At 46.9% G+C, this 25699-nt stretch overlaps 1 protein-coding gene across 2 annotated transcripts in view; it reads left to right on the forward strand.

Moving 5' to 3' along the window:
* Positions 1 to 25699, forward strand: part of LOC136190237 (uncharacterized) — a 47524-nt gene that overhangs the window by 19075 nt on the left and 2750 nt on the right. For both annotated transcript variants that reach the window (XM_065978336.1, XM_065978337.1), the window contains exon 3: positions 1 to 25699. This exon is cut by the window's left edge and continues 18772 nt beyond it; it is cut by the window's right edge and continues 2750 nt beyond it. In XM_065978336.1, the coding sequence (XP_065834408.1) occupies positions 1 to 25699 (25699 nt within the window).

The raw sequence follows: 25699 nt of genomic DNA on the forward strand, positions 1-25699 counted from the left end.
AGTTGCAACTAATGATTCGACGATAGTCATCGTTCATTTGACGGAGTTCGATCAGAACGAAATAAAGAAAATCCGCACTTTAGCTACTCGGCAATTTCGTACTTTTATGGCTATAAGTGCCAATCTGATTGTCGACATGAGGGGCAATCACGTCGTTGCTATACCGGACAATAACACTCTTCAGGCCAGGCTATTCACGTCGGATCGGACTCAACCAATTTTGAGAGATTTTGAACTCGATTTGTCGTCTGAGACGTTGACTCTCAGTTTCTCGGAAACGGTTAGAGTAGCGTCGTTGGACATCACCAAACTTTCAGTACATAACGGCTTGATTCCGGGACGGCGACGTCAGTTGACAGCTCATCGCTCTGAAGAAAATCTAACCGACTCATCTACACTGAGAATTTTGCTTAGCAAAGACGACTTAAATTACATCAAGAAATATCGCGAGTTGGCGACGAACTCGTCAAATACTTTCCTGACTTTGTCTTCGCTGTTCGTACGAGACATGAACGGCAACTACGTGATAGAAATCGCCGACGACGACCGAAAGCAGGTTTTGACTTTCGTGGAAGACAAAGTGCCGCCAACACTGACATCGTTCAACTTGGACCTTACCGAGGAATTGCTCACACTGACGTTTGATGAAGTCGTCGATGCGTCAACGTTAAATACGTCTGAGATCATACTACAGAGCGAAAAGGAATTCGGACTTGGTACCTATCGCTATCGATTAACCGGAGGGTACGTGTCAAAGGAAGATGATCCTGTGATTTCTGTAAATTTGACAGATTTTGACTTGAATCTTTTCAAGGAAATCCTTCCATTGGCTACCTCCCAGGACGACACTTTTATCGTGCTATCATCTTCAGCGATACAGGACATGAGCAGCAATTTCTTGGTGCCTATATTGGAGTCCAACGGGCTCGGTGTCGAAGTATTTACTCCAGACTTCACGAAGCCCCAGCTTCTCAGCTATTCACTCAATTTAGACACCGGCGTTATTTTGCTGAATTTCAGTGAAAGCGTCATGGCTCCAACGTTTCGTATCGACCAGTTGCGTCTGCAGAATCTACGCGCAAATCCGACGGATTACTACTGGCTCACCAACGCCACCGTTTCAAATCGCAACCACACGACGTTAGAGGTCACTCTCAGCCTGACCGATCTCAATAGCCTGAAGAGAAAGGAGAATCTAGCTACGGGGGTGGACGACACGTTTCTTTCTATAACCGCCGAAGCAATAGAGGACGTCAGCAAAAACAGCGTCGTTCTAATACCAATTTCTGATGCAAAACAAGCTGCTGCTTTATACCTTGATACAACGAGGCCCACTCTTACTCACTTCGACGTTGATCTCAACGCGGGACAGTTTGTCTTGTTTTTTGACGAGACGGTCAACGTGTCGTCGTTTGACAGCAAGCAATTGGTTTTTCAGGCGATTGCCAACCGAAGCGAATTGTCGGACGAGAATCGTGACTTTTTCGTACATCAACTGATTGGCGGAATTTACAGCGCCACTGATAATCCTTATCTCGCCGTACGATATGCCATCGACGATTTGAATACTATCAAGAAAGAAGGACTCTGTCGCTTAGAGAGCAATTGCTTTTTGGCATTTCCACAAACGGCGATTAGAGACATGTCGGGACTCGAATTGATTGACGTGTCGTATCAGAGTGCGCAGCAAGTGAGATATTTTACCCAAGACACAACGAATCCGACCCTCGTCCGGTTTACAGAAATGAATTTAGACACTGGCCGATTGACTCTGGAATTTTCTGAAACCGTCGACGTCGACACTTTCGATTTCACCGGAATTTTTGTTCAAAGCTTCTTCCGCAATGCACAAAGGAGAATACGGCTGACAGGAGGCTCTTCGGATAGCGAAAACGGCACGACAATTCAAGTGCAACTCACTAAAGAGGACTTGGACACTATAAAAAAGGACAACAGAGTGTGCTCCAATATTAACAACTGCTGGTTGACGTTGGAGCCCGATTCGGTTCTCGATATGAATGGAAATGGCGTCAACGCCGTTCCGGACGGCGACGCCGTTTTCGCCGCGGGATTTCTCGACGACAAAACTCCGCCAAGGCTTCTTGCTTATGATCTAGACGTGAACAACGGCGAGCTGAGGCTTTCGTTCGACGAGCCGATCTTGGCGTCGTCATTTGTGCCGTCCGCTTTTCGATTCCAGGGCGAGAAAAATGCCACGGATTGGGTGACACTGACCGGCGGAACGGCTACGATTCCCAACGGAACGTTAGTGCAAGTTCTTGTTCAGCTCACCGACGACGATTTGAACGCCATTAAATCGAAAGAGTTCGCTTCGAATCAAGCAAACGCGTTTCTTCGTGTCGACGCGAACGGATTCACGGATATGACGGTGCGCTCTCCACTGGGACTTGTCGAAATTCCCAACGGAGAAGCGATTCGAGTCGGTCGATATTCCGTTGACAAAACGAAGCCGAATCTTCAGGCGTTTCAAGTCGATTTGAGTGCGGACGTCTTGATCATGACCTTCGACGAGCCGGTGCGCGTCACCGCGCTGGACGCCAAGCAGATAACGATTCATGGTATCGGACGTCAAAACGTGACACTGAGTGGCGGAGTGACGACGGAGGAGACTTCGACGGACGGCACGATAGTCGTGAGACTGCAGCTCTCTGAACCGGACAGACGAGCGATTAAGTTGCACCGAAATTTGGGAACCAGCTTCATGGACACTTATCTGTCGATAACGGGAGATACAATCACCGACATGGCTGGACTGTACGTCAATGAAATCCCACCTTTCAGTCCTCTTTCGTTGACACCGGGCAGTTTTGTTCCCGATACAACCAAACCGTCTATTGCGAGCTTTTCTCTAGACATGAACGCAGCCGTGCTCCGACTCAGTTTTACTGACGTTGTGTCCGCGGCTAGTTTGGACGTGACTGGTATTGTTCTGCAGGATGGGCCGACTGCGGGTGCCTACTACCCCCTGATGAGTTCCGTCACCAGTAGCTCCGACGGTTTTTTCTTGGACATTCTTCTCAGTATAGATGACTTGAATGCTATCAAATTCGACCCGAATTTAGCGACGAGTATTAATGATACGTACTTGACGATACGTGCCGCAGCAGTACAAGACGTTTACCGACAAGATTTGGTTGCTATTACGAACGGAAATGGTCTGAAAGCGGCAATTTATGTTGGCGACAGCAGTTCTCCGTTTTTGGAGTCATTTTCCTTCGATTCCGACGCTGGTCTTCTTACTCTCTCGTTCTCGGAAACGGTCAACGCTGAGACTTTGAATGTGTCCAAACTTGTTCTGCAGAAGACGAATATTCTCAATGAGTTAGGCCAAGATTATCTACGTTTAACGGAGGGAGAGAGCTTTACGAGAAGTCCTAATAGCTCTATCATCGAAATAGAAATCGGACCGAATGACTTGAACGAAATCAAGAGAATCGAAAACTTGGGAATTTCAGCCAATACGACGTTTCTATCAATTTATTCTGGATTGATTCGAGACATGGCCGGTGTAGACGTCGAAGCCATTTCACCATCCGAAGCCAAGTCTGCTTTGACTTATAGAACCGATTCTACGGCGCCCAAACTGGAGCGATTCGACTTGAACTTGACCAGCGGAAAAATCGAGCTTACGTTCTCAGAAACAGTTAATGCTTCGACTCTCGACGTCAACGAAATGTACGTTTCCAACTCCTTATATGAGGGTCTTAGTCGCAGACTCACGTCTGTTTCCGGCACGAAGACTTCTAGTGCATCAGGAACCGTTGTTACTATTGACATTGGCAGAGACGATCTCAACTGGATCAAGCAGCAGAGAGATCTGGGCACGTCTGCTAATGACACGTTCCTTTGGCTTAGAGCCTCTGCTATAAGAGATATGTTTGGGAATTTGGTTCAGGTGATTTCTGATCGGTCTGCCTTGCGAGCCACGGACTTCGTTGTTGATTCCAAGCGCCCGCAATTGGAGTTTTTCAATCTAAATATGAATTTGGCCAATGCGCAATTGGAACTGTTCTTTGATGAAACCGTTCGAGTAGAAACGTTACGCGTCGAGGAAATAACAGTTTGGTCTACGTCAAACAGACGTGGAAATTCTCACCGTTTGACTCCTGGACGCTTGCCGCTTGAAACGGAAGCTCTCACTAAGGACGATCCCGCTGTGGTAATTTCCTTGGGCGAGACGGACGTGAATGCGATTAAATTCTTTACTGATCTTGCGACGTCGAATCAAAACACATTTCTCAGCTTCACAAGTGCTATGATTGAGGACATGAATGACAACCCCGTCGTTCCCTCGGCATTCAATTCCACTTTCAATGTGACGACGTATACGAGTGACGGAATAGCGCCGGTATTGAGAAATTTCAGTCTTGACTTAGACAACGGTCTCTTGGAAATGACTTTCTCTGAAACAATCCTGGCGAACGCTACAGTCGCTGATAAAATCGCTATTCAGGACAGCTATATCGGCGGTACTCGCCTAAATCTGACGGGAGGAGACGTGACCGTCTACGATTCAACAGTCGTCAGCATTACTTTGCTCGACTCAGATTTGAATGAACTGAAAAGACTGCGAAACGTAGCTTATGACCTGACGAGGACATTCTTGAGTCTTTCTACAGGCGCCTTTACCGACATGAATGGAAACGCGATTGCTCGAAACGAACCTTTGCAAGCGTACGCTTTCTACGAGGACGTAACGTCGCCGAAACTCGAGAGCTTTGATCTGAACGTGGAAAATGGGACGCTCGCTCTGACGTTCGACGAAACTGTTTTGACGGACTCGCTGAATGTGGGTCAGCTAACGTTACAGGAGACCAACTACAGCTTATCGGGAAGTCAGGCATTGACGTTGACCGGCGGAGAAAATGGCAGCTACAGCCACAGCGCAGACAGCACAGTGATTATTATAAATCTTGGTCGCAACGATCTAAACGAACTGAAGAAATTAGACAGATTGGCTCGAAGGAGAGATGACACTTTTCTGACAGTCGGGGCAAGCTTAGTCAAAGATATGAACGGCAACCTTAATTCTCCTCGTCCTGTCGGACTGCAGGCCGAGCGCTACGAAGAAGACGTTACAGGAGCTCGCTCTCTTAACTTCGTTTTCGATGCCGATAGCGGCGTGCTGAGCATCACCTTTGATGAGACAGTGAATGTCAGCAGCGTGGCATACGACCGACTGACCATACATTCGTCGATCAACTCGTACACTATGCAGTACGATGGCCTGTCTTTAGAATCAAATTCTCCGTCTGTCCGTCTTCAATTGCACCAGAGCGATGTAGACGAAATTAAATTACTTGTAAGAGAGCTTCTTTTTGACTATCCAATTCCTCCCGTTGATACTGACGGAAATGCTATTACCGTTGGAAATCACGGCTATGCCATCGCCGCTTGCTCGAACGATGTTTCTTACTTGAAGGCAGTCGCGAAATGTCTTGTCGACCTGCAGTGCTACATGAACGAGCTCGGGTACTCTCGATTCGGCCGTGTGGCTACCCAATGTCTTCCTATTCATTTCCTGCTAACAAATCTTACGTTATCGCGCGATGCCGTTAAAGACATGAATTCGAACCCATCCTTTGAAGCCAATTTGCTCGCCAGTGACATTATTCCCGACACCACGCGACCGCGATTGCTCAAATTTTCTGTAGACATGAATTCCGGTTGGATTCAGTTAACCTTCGATGAAGTAATGGATGCAGCGAGTCTTGATGTCAGTGAAATCACAATGCAAAACGCCAAACGGTCGAGGATCGGTCTTCGACTAACGACGAGCAGCACGACCAGTTGGAACGGACGAGAAATCGTCGTTGCTCTCTCTCGTGTCGATCTAGATGAAATTAAACGAATAGATCGTCTAATGATCAACCGCGTGACGTCTTACTTAGTGATGTCGCTTGATGCCATTAAGGACATGAGTGGCAATAAAGTGGTGAGCATTTCGAACGGAGCAGCTCGTCGGGCGTCGAACTTTCTAGAAGACAAAAAGCACCCTTTCCTGCAAAAGTATCAGTTGGATATGAATTCGGGTCTATTGACCATGTTCTTTTCTGAAACGGTCAATGTTTCGTCTCTTCGTTGTCCTGGAATTGCATTGAGCGCCGACGAAAACTGCAGCGTTTCGCACAGTCTAAGTGGTTGCGAAATCGACGTCGCGAATGTCAGTTACGAAAGCGTTGACGTTGGCTCGAGCGGGAGCGGCAGTGGCGATTATGGAAGTGCAGAAAAGTGGACGACTCCTCACCATTACGGAGCTGTCGTTCGCCTGTGGCTTACTCACAGAGATCACAACGACATAAAAGCGAAGAAAATAGCGACCGGACGAAGTACGACTTGGATGACTCTCGATGACCAAGCGATTGAGGATATGAATGGACTCTTTGTCGTTGGCCTCGACTGCGGAGAAACGGCAAGGATGGTGCAGAATTATACAGCTGATACTACTTCACCAGAAGTGCGCTCGTTTAATTTCTCTGTCAATTTCGAAGAACTGACAATTTTGTTCAGCGAAACGGTTGACGTTAGTTCGCTGAACGTGGGTGACATTACAGTGCAGTTGGGTAGAGAAATCGACCCAACTTACCACACTCTGGGACTTGACAGTTTGACTGCATCAGCGGATCTATATACGCCCTTGGTAAAGATTTTCATCGGTCCGTCAGATTTGAATGAAATTAAAAGGAAGTTTCCTCTTGCCACGTCGAGAAACACCACGTGGTTGTCACTCCACTCTTCCGCCATTGCAGACATGAAGAGAAATAAAGTATTGCCGATTGGAAATAATTCTGCTCTTAGAGTTTCTCACTTTTCCGAAGACGTTACCAGCCCCTATCTGGTGAAATTTGACTTGGATGTCGACTCTGGCGCTTTGACGCTTTACTTCTCGGAGACGGTTAACGGTTCGTCCTTCACGCCTACATCTATCACGCTGCTAAACAGCTCTGTAGCGTTGAACAATTCAAGATCATTTTACGAGCTAACTGGAGGCAGTTTTGATTCGAATGACACGACCATTATCGTGTTGTATCTTCGTGATTTTGACCTAAATGCTATCAAGAAGTTTTCGTATCTTGGAACTAGTGATAACGACACTTTCCTATCTCACGGGACTAACTTAGTTTCAGACATGAATAGGAACAAAATCACGGAAATTTCGAACAACAATTCTAAAGGAGTGAGCAGATACACCGAGGACGAAACCAATCCAGAGCTACGTTCCTTCAGCCTCAATCTTACTTCTGAAGTTTTTTCGTTGACGTTTTCTGAGACCGTCGACGTTAGCTCAATAGTCATGAACAGCTTGCGGCTAGTGAACGGTCCTTCTGCTGAATTTTCTAGAATTTTGCAGCCCGGAAAACTGCTGACGTCGGACGGAGTGATCGTCGACATTAAAATGAATCAGAATGATTTGAATTACGTGAAGAAATTTCGAGGACTAGCAACATTCATTAATAATACGTACCTGCTGGTTTCAAGCTCGGCTATTGCCGATATGAACGGAAATCAAGTACGGCCGCTTCTGGGAGAATTGGCTCTTCGAGTTGCCGTTTTTGTTCCAGACAACGTCAGGCCTCGACTTGACGCATTTGATCTTGATTTGAATTCTGCAAGCCTCCTGCTTATTTTCTCAGAAACGGTCAGTGTTAGCTCGCTAAACGTCAGCGAAATGACGATCAGACCCGCGGCTTTCGGCGAATCGAATGATAGCCTGACTCTACGACAAGAGCCGCTATCATTGGCAAGTTTCTCTACGAGCTCCGATGGTACCGAAATAAAGATAGATCTTGGCTTTACGGATATCAATACGTTAAAAAAGATGAGAGGCTTGGCTACGTCTCGTAATACGACGTTCCTGAGTTTCACTGAAAAGACCATATGGGACATGAATTTCAACTTCGTGGTTCCAATCGAGAACGGAAAATCTTGGCAAGTGAGAAATTTCACGGAAGACACGATTGAACCGGAATTTAAAAATTTTGATCTGGACATGAACACAGGAAGTTTGATTCTCGAGTTCACGGAAACAGTTTCGGCGTCGTCTGTGAATTTGGCCAATCTCAGCATTCAAAACGCAGCCAACGAAAGTGGCGTGCAATCACTTGATCTTACTTCGCAGAGTGGAACGATCATTTCTACTGACTCCTATCGAATCGAAGTCGCACTCACAGTGGAATTTCTTAACGAATTGAAGTACCAGAGGCAGTTGGCTATTTCACCAAATACAACATATCTGGTTGCTGCCGAGGGTAGCGTTCTAGATATGAATGGCAATAGGCTTGTTGCCATTTCGTCGAAACAGGCTCTGAAAGTTCGGAAATTCGTTAAAGACAGCACACAGCCATTGTTGGTAGATTTCGACTTCGATGTGGATAGTGGCGTATTGACCCTAGAGTTCGACGAAACGATGCTAGTCTCGTCGATGAACGCCAGTGAAATCACGCTTCTACGAAACACCAGTCTGAATGCGAGCGACGCTCAAGCGTACCAACTCACCGGTGGTTTTTCCAGCGTCTATGATTCCACTATTATAATGCTGAATTTGTCTCACTACGATCTGAATGAGATTAAGAAGCTGAGATTGCTTGGCACCGAGAAAGAGAACACTTTTATTTCCTTTTCCAGCGGGCTAATTCTTGATATGAATAACAATTCGGTCGTCGCTATAGAAGATGGAAAAGCCAAGAAAGCTAGATCTGTAACAAATGACACTACCCGGCCAATGATCAGCGCGTTTGAACTGGACATGAACAAAGGACTGCTGACGTTAACTTTCACCGAGACAGTGGACAGCAAGACGTTGAATATCAACAAAAACCTATTCCTGAGAAATGAGTCCAATGTGATGGAGATAGCGAATGTGTCGGTGGCATACTCGGAACATACCCTTATCAGCAGCGAGTCGTTCAGCAGCGATGGTCCCGTGATTGTCGTTGTGCTAAGCGAGGAGGATCTAAATATGCTCAAGTTCATAAAGAGCCTCGGAAGCAGTTTTGAGAATACCTTCATCAATGCTAGCTCTGCTTTGGTGTCTGACATGAGAGGCAACGCTCTATTTCCACCTTGGCAAAACGCTGTTTCTCTACTAGAGAATCAGTATCAACGCGACGAGACTCGTCCTCGCCTCAATTCGTTTGAGCTTGACGTCGACAGTGGCGAGCTGTTCTTAACGTTTTCCGAAACCGTGCAGGCTATAACGGTCGAGTCACTAACTATTCAAAGCTCGCATTCTAATGGTAACGAGTCAACTCAGCGATTGACTCTAACCGGGGGAATTGTTGATGGACCCGTACTGGTCAGCGGTCATCCGCCTGAAGCGAGGATTCTACTTACTCTGCAAGACCTGAATGAGCTGAAAAGACTGAATCGTCTTGCGATTTCAAAGGAAACTACTTTTCTGGTAGCGAATTCGAGTGCCGCCAAAGACATGGTCGATTTGAGGCTAATCCCTATCTACGAACAAATGCCGATTAATGCATCGGACTACGTTGAAGATCAAACGCGGCCGACGTTGGTTTCATTTGATTTAGACATGAATTCGTCGCTTCTGATCCTGTCCTTTGACGAGACCGTGCTTTCGTCGTCTTTCGATCCTACGCAAGTTACGTTTCAAGACTCCGCTTCTCCTCTGACAACGTACACGCTAAACTTTACGCAAAACAGTGACGTTTTGTCGGACGATGCCGCCATTCTTCGTATCTCCTTAGATAACGAGGATCTGAACGAGCTGAAGAAACTCACCACACTAGCAACATCAGAAAACAATACTTTTGTCACCATGACGAATCAGACCGTGCAGGATATGAACTACAACTGGCTGGCCAATGGAACCATCCCACAGCAAGTGCAAAATTTCACCAAAGACCTTAGCCGACCCCAGTTGGAGTCTTTCGTTTTGGATATGGATGGCTTGGGACTACTCGTGCTCTCCTTTACTGAGACTGTCAATGTCAGCACGATGGACGTGACGAAAATTACTCTCGTCTCGGGAGATAAGCTACCATCGAGCTATTCTTATACTCTTCGCGGAGATTTGTCAGGAACGTTTGCAACGAGAACAAATAGCACCGACGGGCCCGTCATCACTTTCAACATGGGCTCTGTCGATATGAATTCCATTAAAAAGTTGACGGGACTGGCTAGGGACAGTTCGGGTTCCGATACTTGGATTAGTATCGATGCAGGACTCGTTGAAGATATGGAAGGGTATTCTGTTGTCGAACTCAACGAGCTCAACCCCCAAAAGGCTAAATCGTACATTCCCGATACAACGAGGCCAACGTTTGAAGGTTTCTCCATCGATTTGGACTCGGGGAACATGACGTTGACTTTCGACGAGACCATTAGCATTGAATCAGCTATACCGAAATTCTTCACGATTCAAAATCGAATGGCTTCTCCGACCGAGTTCTACTCTCTGAGAGCAGGAAGCTTTGCAGGCAACAACAGCGACGTCGCGACGTTCGTTTTCGACGTGTACGACCTAAACAGAATCAAGGGTTTTCAAAAACTCGCTACTGTTCCCGATGCCAACGACGCTTATCTGTCTTTGTCTTTTGGAGCAGTTATTGACATGGCACTAGAGCCAAATAAGATCAACCCTAACATTCATCTCGCCAATTTATTAATTCCGGATACGACTCGGCCAAATTTGAAAAATTTTACTGTCAGCATCAACGATAGTTTGCTCATACTCAATTTTGATGAATACGTCGATCGAAGCAACTTGGACTATACCCAAATTACCTTGCAGTCGTCTCCCAACATCTCGTCCTCGTCAACGCAATATTACACTCTTACAGACGGAAACTGCTCGAGCTCCGATGGATTGCAAATGAGAATCGAAATAACGTTGGAAGACCTGAACGAAATAAAGAAGCGAGACGGCCTTTTTGTTGACATCAACACGGCGTACGTCAGCGTGACGCACACCGCCATCACAGACATGATTTCTAACTGGCTCGTTCCAATATCGAGATTCGCTGGTCTCCAAGCGGCTGTATTCGAAAACGACACGACGCGGCCTCGCGTACGCGGCTATCATCTCGATATGGACGAGGGACAACTGATTCTGACTTTCCGAGAGACGATGGATGTTTCTACTGTTGTCTATCCGTCTTTTACCATCCAAGTGGATTCGAGCGTCGACGAAGGCGACGTGACGGGCAAGCACACGCTGACTAATGGATCGCTAGCAAGTGCTATCGACGATACCATAGTCACTTTGAATCTTACTCGAGACGATCTCAACGCCATCAAAGTCAAAACGATTGCCACGTCGAGACTGTCTACGTATTTGGTATTGGAACCTTCGGCAATAAAAGACATGAATGGATTGGCTGTCATGCCTCTGTACAATAGACTTTCAGCTTTCGTAGCTTCGAGGTATACTATCGATAGAACGAGACCGGTGTTGGAAAGTTTCGATTTGGACATGAATCGAGGTGTGTTGACGCTCAGCTTTTCAGAAACGGTTTTTGCCGAATCGTTGACTGTCACCTCTATTACGCTGCAGGACGACAGAAGAGCAACAAATTTAGAAACTTCTCGCACGTTAGCGAGCAGCAGTTTTTCGACGAGCGCCAACGGTCCGGATTTGGTCATCGTTTTGTCGAAACTTGATCTAGACGAGCTGAAACAGTCGACGGCATTGGCCACAGCGAAATCGAATACTTTCATTCGAGTTCTCGCTAATACCGTCTACGATATGAAAGAAAATGATCTTATCCCTATCGACGATGGAAGTGCTCTTCAGGTGAACGAATTTATTCAAGACAAGACGTCGCCTCAGCTCGTCGACTTTTCGCTTGATATGGACTCCGGCAATTTGACTCTTACCTTCGATGAAACGGTCAATGGCTCTTCGTTGCAGCCTCGCGGTATCACTTTGTCTCGTACGACCAACATTCTCGATTCGATCAGGCATCAGCTAAAAGGGGGACTCGTTGTCATGTGCGACGGTCCTGTCGTCATTATGAATCTAAACGATCAAGATTTGAACGAGATTAAGTGGAATGTCGCTCTGTGTCAGACGAATCGTCACTGCGCTATTCGACTCGAGTCGTTCGCAGTGCAAGACATGAACGGAAATTATGTCAATTTTACCACGCCGAAAGCGATTGATTCGGACAATTTCGTACGCGATTCGACCCATCCCGAACTCGTTTCGTACGATTTGGACATGAACGCTGGCATTGTGATGCTAACATTCAGCGAATTCGTTCAACATCCGACAGAAATTGGGGAGAGACTCGTGCCAACCGAAATCACCTTTCAGTCATCGGAGTACAATGTTCCGTCTAGTGCCGTGGCGTGGAATGGAAGTAGCTTCTATGCTGGTAGTGGTAGACGATTCTCTTTGTCTGGAGGAGATTCGACGCCTCTTGCACTTTCGGAGGAGACGGCTCACCCACCCGTAGTCAAACTTCTTCTGCTTCCGACTGATCTAAACGTTCTAAAAAGTTTGGAACACGTAGCAACGGGACTTGAAAACACCTACGTTGTTGTGACGGAATATCTTGCCGAAGACACAAGTCAATCGACAAAGAGCCTCGTTCCTATTGTCAATGGAAAGGCGATGCAAGTTTACAAGTTTATTCCGGACTCCGGACGACCTCTCCTTGAAAATTTCGATTTGGACCTCGACGAAGGTACGCTTACGATGAATTTTTCGGAGACGGTAAACGTATCGACGTTGGCAACGAGCGAGATTAGGCTACTCGACTCGTCGCCTCCAATATCAGACACTTATGTTCTGACCGGCGGCCTGTCGTACAGTTTGAATAATCCCATCATGACTCTTTGGTTGTCCTTCGAGGATCAGAATGAAATCAAGAAGCTAACCGGTCTCGCAACAGATGAAGCTTCAACTTGGATAGCAATGAGCGATCTAGCCATATCCGACATGAATTCTAATAGAGTTGTACCAGTGCTGCAAGATTCTGCGATCAACGTTCGGTCGCTGACGAAAGACACCACTAAACCTACTCTAGTCGATTGGACGCTCGACTTACACGATGGGAAAATCATCTTTACGTTTTCCGAGACGGTTCGAAAATCGTCGCTTGATCTATCGAAATTTTTCCTGCTAAGTGCTCCATCGGTTGAAAATTCCACCCAGTCTCCTTTAACGGGAGGTATCAAGGAGTCGAATGACGATCGCATTCAAACAGTCGAACTAACTCTCGACGATCTCAACAACCTGAAAAGCTTGGATCTCTGCACAGAAAAAGGAAACGGATCCGACTGCTACATCTCCTTCTCTGCGTCAGCAGTTGATGATATGAATGGAAACGCAATTGTAGCCAAGCAAGAAGACGAAGCGCTGCTCTTGAAGACTTACATTCCCGACGTCAAAGGACCGCTGTTGCAAAATTTCGCCGTGGACATGTCTTACGGGTGCGTCAACTTGACTTTTGACGAGCCAGTCAACGTCACTTCTTTCAATCCGGCTGGCATAGTTTTCAACGACTTTTTCGTCACGACCGGCAACAGTTATCGACTGACAGGCGGCGAGAGGCTGACCGACACGGACGGTCGAACGTTGCAGTTCTGTTTTTCGAAAGTAGACGTCGAGTTTTTCCGACGAACCGTGTCTTATTTGGACGCCGACGTCAATACGTTTCTCCGACTTGAATCTTCGGCAATTACGGACACGTCGTCGAATGCTGCCTTGAGCGAGCCGCCGGATGTAGACGATTACCTTCGAGTCGGCGTTTTCTATCCGGACGTCGTGCCTCCGCAGCTGATTGCCGCTACGCTGAATATGACAAAGAATGGCACGCTTACTCTCGAATTTTCTGAAACTGTTGACAAATCCTCCATTAAAGTCTACGAATTGACGATTCAGAATCAATCGGCGAACGTGTCAGACGACGGCAAGTACACACTTACTCGAGCCGATGTTGTCGACAGCGACAATGACGACTACGTCGTTACGCTGAAACTCTCCTACATCGATTATCAGATACTGCAGTCACGCGAATACCTGGCCAAGTCAAAAGACAACAGTTTCATTACTCTAACGTCCCGATTTATTCAGGATATGAGTGACAATGCTATCGTGGCGCGCGTTGATTCTTTCAACGCGTTGCAGGTGAGGAACTACTCGAGAGACGGAGACGATCCTCAGGTGTTCCAGTTCCTCCTTTTGGACTTGACGCAGAAAATTGCCACTATCGCCTTCGACGAACCGGTTGATATTTCGGGCGCCAACGTCACGCTTTTTACGTTTCAAGAGCAGAGGAACGCTATTCTTCACCTCGGCGTCGTGCACACGTTACGTGGCGGAAGATTGGAATACGGCGACGATTCTCTTTTTGGGCCGAAGCGAGTGATCACTGTTCATCTCACGCAGGACGACTACGCTTTTCTGGCTCTTAGTGCCGATATTGCCACATATATAGGCGACACGCATCTTTCGCTTCCGCGAGGAGCCGTTCCAGACATGGCGGGAAACGATTTGGTTCACATACCGAGGAATGCCGCAAAGAGAGTCGAAAAACTTGTTCAAGACGAAGGTCAGCCTGTTTTGCAGCAATTCGATTTGGACTTGGATGCTGGCACTGTCACTTTTCATTACGATCGTGTAATAGACGTTTCTTCGATGGATGCGACTGCCGTGACTATCCAAGACGGCCGCACGGGAGCGTTCGGTCATCGGCTTACTGACGGCAGCACTAGAAGTCCTGATGGACTGAACGTAACCGTTGATTTGAGCATTGACGATTTAAACGAAATCAAGAGATTGCGAGCCAACGGACTGAATAAAGACTGCAATTCATCCTACGTTCTCATGGCAGCCGATTTTATAAACGGACTATCGGGACGAGATATTATCGCTGTCACTGACGGCGAAGGTCTGCTAGCAGCGAACTGCGTTTTCGATACAACGCGTCCTCAGTTGGCGAGATTTGACCTCGACATGGACGAAGGAAAAGTGCTCATGACGTTTGACGAAACGGTCGACGCGTCGTCTTTCAATATTACGGAAATTACTTTGCAAAACGCCGCAGCGAATGCGACGACGGTTCTTCGCATCACCAGGCATTCACTAAATGGTCCGCCAAGCGTTTCGTCTTCAGAAAACAGCACGATAGTGGTTTTGACTCTTGGTTTCGACGACGTGAATGAGTTGAAAAATCTCACCAATTTGGGGACTACGGAAAATAATACGTTTATTTCGATTTCGAGCGACGCGGCGGTTGACATGAGTGGCAATCGACTCGTTTCCGTCAACAGTACTGCTGCTGCCAAAGTTTTCGAGTTTACGCCGGACAAGACGAAGCCTCAATTGACAAATTTCTCTCTTGACATGAACGAAGGGAAATTGACTCTCACTTTTGACGAAACGGTCGACGTGAGTTCGCTCGATGCAAGATACATAAGACTTCAAGCGGATGCGAGCGATAGAGTCAATGTGAGCGACCTGACTGCTGCGAGCGGATCGAACCAATTCAACGACTACATCGTCACTGTGACCATAGGAAAGTCCGATTTGAATGCCATCAAGCGAGTGCAGACTTTGGCTCAGAATAGGGAAACCACTAGGATCGTTCTTCGTGACTTGGCTATACGAGACATGAATGGCAATACCGTGGCTGCTGTGCCTGATGGAAATGCAAAACAAGTCGACACGTACATTTTTGATGTCACTGATCCAGTTTTCGAAAGGTTTACAATGGATATGGATACTGGAATTCTTCACTTGACGTTTGACGAAACGGTTGACGTTAGCACATTAGATCCTCGCAAAATGACCTTCTATTCGGCTGGCACTGAAATCTTTTCGGCTCAAGAATACAGACTCACGGGTGGTTCCCCTCTGACCGGCGACACGCACGAAGTGATGCTTCAACTCCTGAAAATTGACATCGATCAGATAAAATTGCGATCCTTGCTAGCTACCAATGTCGAAAACACATGGCTTATATTGGAGGACGAGACGGTAAAAGACATGACCACTGCCGGCAATTCGCTTAATCAGCGATACATCAAAGCGATCGATCTTATTCCCGATACGACGCCACCTCAGCTTTTGAATTTCCTAACGAATGTGAATAGAGGCATTTTGACGCTAAATTTTGACGAGCCTGTTAATGCGTCGTCGTTTGAATACACGAGCTTTACTCTCCTCTCGACGCGCAGTGTGCGACGCAGAAGAGTGTATCAACTCAAGGGAGGCTCGACTAATAGCACAAATGGACTGCAAATTGAAATTGAAATAAGCGATGACGATCTCAATGAAATAAAGAAGGACGAGAATCTACTAGTCAGTCGAGAAACGTCTTACCTGTCGTTCAGGAACGACTCCGTGAGAGATATGAACAGCAATGGAATAATCGCAGTACCGCCTGAAAATGCTTATCAAACAGTCTTTTTCCGCAACGATACGACAAGGCCAGAGCTAGAATATTTTGAATTTGATATGGATGCACCTGCTACGATGACTCTCGTTTTCTTCGAAACTGTCGACTATCAGAGCGTTGACGTCACAGAAATAACTTTGCAGTCGACGTTTAATGCGACTTACGCCAACGAGTCGTACTCACTTCAAGGAGGCGATGTATCGGCCTTGGATTCGACTCACGTTTCCGTGAAACTAAGCAGTGATGACGTGAATGCCCTGAAGTATATGTACATCGGATTAACGAATTTGACCACGTGGCTTGTCATGACCGAATGGGCGCTAGTGGATCAGAATCTCCAGCCCGTCGTACCGCTGATAAACGGAATTACTGCTCGACAAGCGAAAGTTTACTCGCCCGATATAACTGCACCAATTCTGCAGTCGTTTGACTTGGACATGGATGGCTCGGGGCTACTTACTCTTCTCTTTTCGGAAACTGTTGACGCAAGCACGTTCAACGTGACGCAGCTCACGCTGCAGAGGAGCGGCAGCGATCTTGGAGATTCTTTTGCTTATCACACGCTTTCCCGCCGCAGCATTGCGTCGACTTTGGATAGGACCGAATTGACGATCAACATAGCGAAAGAAGATTTGGACGAAATAAAGCGTAAAGACTCTTTGGCAACATTCAACGAGACCACTTTTGTGTCAATAACGTCGGATCTTGTTCGTGATATGAGCGGAAATGACGTGGTTCCTATAAAATCGAATGCCTCGAAAGTGGTTAGAAAATTCACGGAGGACACAACGCTGCCAGAATTGGATTGGTTTGACTTGGACATGGACTCCAGTCTGCTGACTCTGGTTTTCTCCGAGACGATGGAAGCCTCTTCTCTAGATGTTACGCAGCTAAAGATAGTGAACGGATCCACGCTTGATAGCACTCCAGTTGAGAGCTACGGGCTAACGCTTGCATCTAGCATAATTGGAGGAAATCCGATGGGTCAAGATAGCACTGAAATTGTCGTCGAAATAGGTCGTTCTGATTTGAATGAATTGAAACGGCTGACTACTCTAGCAACAGAGATCAACGACACTTATTTGTCATTGACCGATCTTGCCATCCGTGACATGAACAATAACAGAGTAAGAGCGGTGACTCTGAATGCTCCTCGACGAGTCCAAAATTACACCGAAGACACGACAAAGCCTGAATTGGCGGCATTTGATTTGGACCTAAATCGGGGAAATTTGACTATCATTTTTAATGAGACAGTGCGTGCACTGTCGCTCGACGTCACTCAAATTACGCTTCAGAGCCACAGGAATGCGAATGCCTCAGCCTTTCAAGTTTATACTCTTACTGGTGGCACCCTGACCTCGTCGGAAGATTCGACTTCACTTGAAATAGAATTAACTCTCGAAGATTTGAATGAAGTTAAGAGGCTCACTGGTTTGGCGACTAATGTGTCCACAGCGTACATATCTTTGACTACGGCAACTTTGACGGACATGAACGAGAACGAAATAGAGGCGATAGACCGTTTTTCTGCGACTCGAGTGAGCAAATATGTCGAAGATACTACTGCACCTGCTCTCGTTTCTTTCGATCTGGATCTTACGACTGAACAGCTTACACTCTTTTTCAGCGAAACCGTTTTGGTTGATTCGTTCGTTGCCACAGAAATTACTCTGCAAAACGACGAATTCATCGTTTCCTACTACGAGCGATTGATCGGCGGACGAATTAATCACGGGGACAATGCGACAGTCATTCTCAGCCTTAGGAAGGAAAACCTCGATAATATCAAGGCTATACCCAGTCTTGCAACGGGAAAGGAAAACACGTACATCAGTTTTACCAATGGCCTGGTCGTCGACATGAATAATAACAGTGTTGAGGAAATAAAGAGTACGTCGGCAAAACAAGTGGCTAACTTTACCGAAGACAGAATTCGACCGACACTTGCATCTTTTGACTTTGATATGGATTCTGGAAACGTGACCCTCACCTTCAGCGAAACGGTCAACGTCTCGTCACTCGATGTGACGCAAATAGAGTTTTTGCCGTGGAATGCAGCCATTCTAAGCACCCACAGTTTGTCGTCTTACAGTTACTCTTCAAGTGCCGATCGTCCTGTGATAACAATCGAAATCTTCAAAGACGATTTGAATAGGATTAAACAAATCCTTCAGTTAGCCGTTTCAGCCGAGTCGACTTACATTATTCTCAGTGAGGCAACGATACAAGACATGAACGGTAATCCCGTTGTCAGCGTCGAGAGAAACAACGCTACTCGCGTGACGAATTACACCGAAGACAAAACTCCTCCTCGACTTGCAGAATACGTCTTAGACTTAAACGAAGGACTCTTGCATCTTACGTTTTCTGAGACGGTAAACGTTTCTTCATTCGACGTTACCGGACTGATGATTCAGAATGATACGACTCTTACGGCAAGCTATCGCCAACTGACCGGAGGAAGCCTCAGTCCCACTAACGAAATAAATATCACCGTCTATTTGTCTGCGGACGATCTGAACGATTTGAAGAGACAGAGAAATTTAGCGACGCATTTTAGAAATACTTGGCTGTCGATGAAGAGCGAGACCGTGGCGGATATGAATGGAAACCAGGTAACAGAAATGGATTCTAGCAAAGCGAAACTTGGAAAGCGATATGTTCCTGACACAACGTCACCGGAGCTCATTGGATACGACGTCGATTTGGATTCCGGAGAGTTACTGCTCACGTTTTCTGAAACGATGGACTCGACGATGGTGCGACTTTCCGAAATAACGTTGCAGGAAACGCAGGACAATTCGACGGCGAGCAACTACGCTCTGACTGGAGGAACGTGGACACCAGCTGACTCGATCTACGTTACGGTCACTTTCTCGTTTGACGATCTCAATGAAATAAAGAAGCTGCGCGATTTGGCGAGCGACTCGCTGGGAGACAACACGTTTCTTGCTTTGACTCGACGGGCTTTTAGAGACATGGCTGATAATTGGTTGATAGCCGTACCTCCGTCGTCGGCACGACGAGTGACTAACATCACGCTCGATACGACCGATCCGAAGCTCGTCTCGTTTGATCTCGATATGAACGACGAGCAATTGCGTCTGACGTTTTCGGAAACGATGGACAATTTGACGTTGATTGTTCAACATGACATAATTCTTCTCAATGCCGACAACTCCGTTCGTCGACCGCTAAGTGGCGGATACACGCCGTCGGAAGACGGGACCGTCATTGTCGTGCAACTTCACATCGACGACGTCAATGCAATAAAGAGAGAAAGAAAGCTGGCGACAAGCAGAAATGACACGTTCCTCTTGATGTTGCCGACTAGTATCCGTGATATGAATGGAAACTTTCTCGACTTTCCGGTTCCGGTACAGGTTACGAATTATTCCTTGGATACCAAATCTCCAGTCGTAGTGGACTTCGATCTCGACATGGATTCTCACCAGCTGGTCATCGTCTTTAACGAAACGGTCAAAGTTGAAACTGCTTATCTGAGTGGAATTACAATTCAAAATTTGGAATTTGAACCGCTGATAGAAAGGCAGCTCATTGGCGGCAGAATTTTGCATCATGACAGCACTCTAGTAACTATTGAGCTCGACTCGTCGGACACCAACTATTTCAAAACGTTCGTAGACCTGGCAACGAATGTCAATAACACTTATTTAGCGCTGACCAGTGCCACCATTGAGGACATGAATGGGAATGCCGTCGTTTCAATTAGAAGAAGCAAAGCTAAACGGGTCAGAAACTTCGCCGAAGATCAGACGTCCCCGGAACTTTCGTCGTACGACCTGGATTTGACTCTGGAGCAGTTGCGATTTACCTTTAGCGAGACGGTTGACGGAAGCTCGCTTGATCCAACGCTGCTGACACTGCAGTCGTCTGAAGAAGGAGGATACACGTATACGCTGACCGGCGGAGTTGTTTGGCCGTTTGTGAATCACACGAATATTACTCTTAATCTGACGACGAAAGACTTGAACGCCTTGAAGAAAATAGACCAACTGGCAACATCAAGGTCCAGTGTTTTTATCGTTCATTCTTCTGACCTCATTTACGACATGAACGGTAATGCCATCGTACCCAGAGAAGTTTCTGGATTGTCGTCGTCATCAGGATCGGGATCGGGATCAGGATCGGGTTTTTCGTCCAGCAGTCCGCCTCTGCAAGTTTCCATCTTTATTGAAGACACGGTCAGTCCAACGTTACGATTCTACAACTTGGACATGAATGACGGCACTTTGCATCTGACTTTCGATGAAACTGTTCGCGTATCTACGTTGGATCCGGCAGGAATAACGCTGCAGAATAATCAGTCTGATTTTGTGACGCATCAACTGGCAGGCGGCTACTCCAACAACTCAGACGGAACAACTGTTGTTATCACGATTACAATAGCCGATTTGAACAGAATTAAACAGCTAAATCTCCTTGCTATCGGCAGAAACAGCACGTTTCTTGCTGCACTGCCGTCGGTAATACAAGACATGAACGATAACCTGTTGGTGGAAATCTCTTCAGCTCTTGCTCTCCAAGTGACGAACTATACAGTGGATCAGACGAGGCCTAATCTGGTGTTCTTTTCTCTGGACATGGATTCTTCCTTGCTTGAGCTGACTTTCGACGAAACAGTCTTGCTCTCGTCCCTCGACGTTACTCAGATTCTTATACAAAATTCTGCCAATACGACCTTGTCGACGAGCAGCTATGTGCTAACCAATACGTCCAGCCGTTCTGTGAAGAATGCAACAGACAACACACTCGTTCGCATTCGCGTGGGTTGGAACGATATGAACGAATTGAAGAAAATCGTCGACTTGGCAACCAACCGATCTAATACGTTTATCACCGTGTCCGAAAAGGCTATCAAGGACATGCAACGAAATAAACTCATTCCAGTGAGTGGAAAGGAAGTTTCTGCCTTTACTCCTGACACAACAGCGCCAGAATTGCAAAATTTTGACGTTGACATGCACGATCGGATACTGACGCTTTACTTTTCCGAGACGGTTCTTGCTTCGTCGTTGAACGTTTCCGAGTTACAGCTTCAGGACGGAAGCAAGGCCCAAGGACCAACACACGCTCTCCGCCTACCAACGGGAACCGCTCATAGTGACGGGCCAACTCTTGCTCTTAATCTGAGTTCCTTTGACACGAATAGAATCAATTATCTGACGAACGTTTTCACGTCGAGGCTAAATTCGTTCTTGAGTTTCACGGCAAAGTCTGTTTACGACATGAATGGTAACAGCTTGATTCCGAGGCTCGACGGCTTTGCCAAGCAAGTGCGTAACTTTACCGAAGATCTTCGCAATCCAACTCTCGTCAATTTTACGGTGGATCTCGACCGTCACGAAATCCTTCTCTTTTTCGACGAAACGATAAATTTGACGACAGTCCGTTTTCCGAAATTCTACGCCTTCTCCAACTCAAATGGCACGATTCGGTACCAATTGAAAGGAGCTCGTGGCGAAGTGAGAGGAACGTACGCCCACGAGTTCATACTCTATTTAGACAAGCCCGACGTGGACAGCATCAAAGTGACGGAAAATTTGTGGACTACGGTGAACAACACGTGGCTGTACATGCGAAGTGGCGCAGTCAGGGACATGAATGCAAACGAAGCTAATTTAGCTGTCTTATCGGTGACGGGTCATCCTATAGAGTCCCTTTCTCCTAACTTGGTCTCCTTTGCTGTCAATATGACGGATGGTAGTCTCGTCTTGAACTTCGACGAACCCGTGCGACCTTCGACGTTCAACTACTCTCGCATATCTCTTGAAGGAGGAAGAGGCAACGAGAGCGTCGTGTACACGCTGACTGGCGGCGAAAGTTCGAGTGCAAACGGCCTTCAGATTGTTCTTCAATTCACGTTTTCCGACTTGAACAATATCAAAGCCTTGGAAGGTCTTTTCACCAGACGATCGACGTCGTACGTGCGATTTTCCGCTGGAGTAATCGACGACATGGTCGGAAATCCATCGGCTCCGACCAACGTATCACTCCAAGCTGATAGCTTTTATAACGACACTCTTCGACCGATTTTGATAAGCTACGACTTGGACATGGACGAAGGGCACCTATTACTCACCTTTTTGGAAACTGTCGACGTCTCTTCGTTCGTCTTTGCAGCGTTTACTCTGCAGAGCTATTCGAACGTGAGCGACGCCAATCCGACTCACAAACATCGACTCACGGGTGGATCGGCTGAGAGCACGATCACCATGCTCGATAACAGGCACGTCACGTTGACATTTTCTCTTTATGACTTGAATCAGATTAAAATCAAAGAAATTGCTCGAAGCAGAAACCAATCGTGGCTCGTGATTGACGAATATGCTCTGACCGATATGCACGGAGAAAGAATGATACCGCTCGCAAACGGAGTCAATGCTAAACAGCCCAGAAATTATACATCAGACACGACGAGTCCAGTTTTGCAGAAGTTCAATTTAGATGCGGATGTTGGATTGATAACGCTGTTTTTCTCTGAAACCGTTGATGTCAGCACTTTCAACGTGACGCAAATAGTTCTTCTCAATAGTCAGATAAACGCAACAGCCGAGTATGGACTTACTCCTGGTAGCTTGGCTACTAGTGAAAACGGTCCCGTGGTGACCGTCAGTCTCAGTGATTATGATCAAAACAAGTTGAAACAGCTCGACGCTCTCGCCACTGCGAGAAATTCTACTTTTATTTCTATCTCTTCATTTTTCATCAGCGATATCGAAGGGAATAGAGTGCGTAACGTCAGCAGAAATGACGCCATCAAAGTTCAAACCTACGTCCCCGACACAACTTCACCCTTGCTGCTTGGCTTTGAGCTGGACTTGAATTCTGGAAATTTGACGTTGACTTTTACTGAGACCGTCAACGTGAGTTCAATCGACGTAAATTCTATCGCGTTTGCCAATCGAGATAATAGGAGTGCAGCAGGCTACCAAAGTCGGTTCCTAAGCAACGACGGCGGGGCACCTAAGGGAACGGTGTCGACAAGTTTGGACTGGCCGATAATCGTCATCAATCTAGGAGAAGACGATTTGAATTATTTGAAAAAGATCCGCAACTTGACGACGGGCTACGACAACTCGTTTCTGTTTTTCACTCGCGATTTCGTCAAGGATATGAACGGAAACGAAGTCGTTGCAATTGAAGAAGAGTCCGCTTTGAACGTGTCTCTCTTTACTTCTGACACAACTAAGCCGACGTTGCGAAGTTTTGATTTGGATATGGACGAAGGACGGCTCTTATTGACTTTTTCAGAAACCGTGAAAATTGGCGAAACGTTGAAAATCGCCAAAATCTCGCTTCTAAACGAGTCTGACTTTGTGGCGAATTCAAGTTCACAGAGACTGCACGAGGACCCCTGGCCACTTGGGAGTCGTTCCATTGACGATGACGGGCCAGTCGTTGTCGTCGAACTCGGTTTTATCGACCTTAATGAAATCAAATACAAGCGAAATTTGGGGACTTCACAGAATAATACATTCGTTTCTTTGGACGAATTCACCATTTTTGACATGAACAACAATAGCGTCGTTGCCGTCAAAGGACAGCAAGTTCGTGTTCACACCGTAGACACGACGAAGCCGAAACTCGTCAACTTTTCGCTTGACATGAACACTACGACGCTCACCCTTACGTTCGACGAAACTGTGGAGACGCAGTCTCTTAACGTTAGCGAGATCGTTATTCAAAACGGAATGACATCGAAGGCGGACTATCATTCGAGTCCTCGCAGATTAAACGGCGGAGCGAACGGGTCTCTAACGCTATCGGACGACAGTCATATCGTTGTCGTTATCCTGGGCGCCGAAGACAGAAATGAAATTAAAAGACGACGCAATTTGGCTATATCCGGAAATACGACCTACATCGCAATAGGCGAATCAGTTATTGACGACATGAACGGAAATAGCGCGACGGCAATTTTTGACGGACAAGCGAAGCCGACTGCTTTGTTCATTGCGGACGAGTCTCCGCCAGTCGTCGACTCGTTTACTATCGACATGGACGCCGGTTTCTTCATTCTCACTTTTGACGAAACAATTCGAGCCGACAGTCTGACGGTGACCGAACTGACTCTGCAAGACGGGAAAACGGCAATCGATTTCAACCACACATTGACAGGCGGACAAAGTACGGCATCCGACGGCACAATTGTGCGCGTAAATCTGACCATTGACGATCTAAACGAAATCAAACGCAAGCATTTGTGTCGCGAAGTTGCCGATTGCTACTTGCTTCACCGATACGGTGCCGTACGAGATATGGAGTGGAATGCGATCGAGGAAAGAGCGAATGGATACGGTCTAAAGTCTTCGGGTCATAGGCCCGACGTTACGCGACCTGTCATGCTTAGTTTTTCGACGAATATGACGGACGGCACTTTGACGATGACGTTTACTGAAACGGTGAATTCTTCGAGTCTGAACTTCTCCGCCTATCGGCTGCAAGATTTCTTTGAGGCGAGCTCCTACTACGAACTGACGTCCGGGGTGCGACAGAAGGACGACAGTACGGTCGTCGTGCTGACTTTTTCGTGGAACGATCTGAACGAAATCAAGCGCAATACGGAAATATTTACTGAACGCACGAACTCGTGGCTCGTCTTTACGAAGTACGCAATTACCGACATGGCGTTGGAACCGAATTTCGTCATTCCCATACACGACACTACTGATTTGGGAAGCGGGAAAGTGACGGAGGATCCTTTTATTGAAGACATTGCACGACCAGAATTATGGGCATTCGATCTCAACTTGCACGAGCACAAACTCGTCCTTTCCTTTTCTGAAACCGTGCTAGCCAGGACGTTCAGCGTCGGAGAAATCACGTTGCAGAACCGATGGAATGGATCGGAAGTGACCGAGTCGCACACTTTGCAGCACAGCGTTGCATCGACGAATGACTACCACACGATAACAATTGATTTGCATCAAGAGGACACGGACGTTATCAAAGCGTTCACCGATATGGGCACGAGCAGGAACAACACGTACATCTCTGTGACCGAATTGCTGGTGACAGACATGAACGGAAATCGAATTCGCGCTATTTCGCCATCCAATGCTCAACAAGTGGACGTTTTCACCGAGGACAGAATTCCGCCTCGCTTCCTCGCCTTCGATTTAGACGTCGACAGCGGAGACATGAGTCTGACGTTTACGGAGGCGATCAATGCGTCGTCGTTGGACGTCACAGCCGTTCGACTTCAAGCCGGTGGAACCAACGGCAGCGACTACGTTTTACTCAGCGGAGGATTGCCACCCAATGGATCGGTAACGCCGTCAGAT

The sequence above is a fragment of the Oscarella lobularis genome, chromosome 8 (genome assembly GCF_947507565.1).
Source record: "Oscarella lobularis chromosome 8, ooOscLobu1.1, whole genome shotgun sequence".
Taxonomy (NCBI): domain Eukaryota; kingdom Metazoa; phylum Porifera; class Homoscleromorpha; order Homosclerophorida; family Oscarellidae; genus Oscarella; species Oscarella lobularis.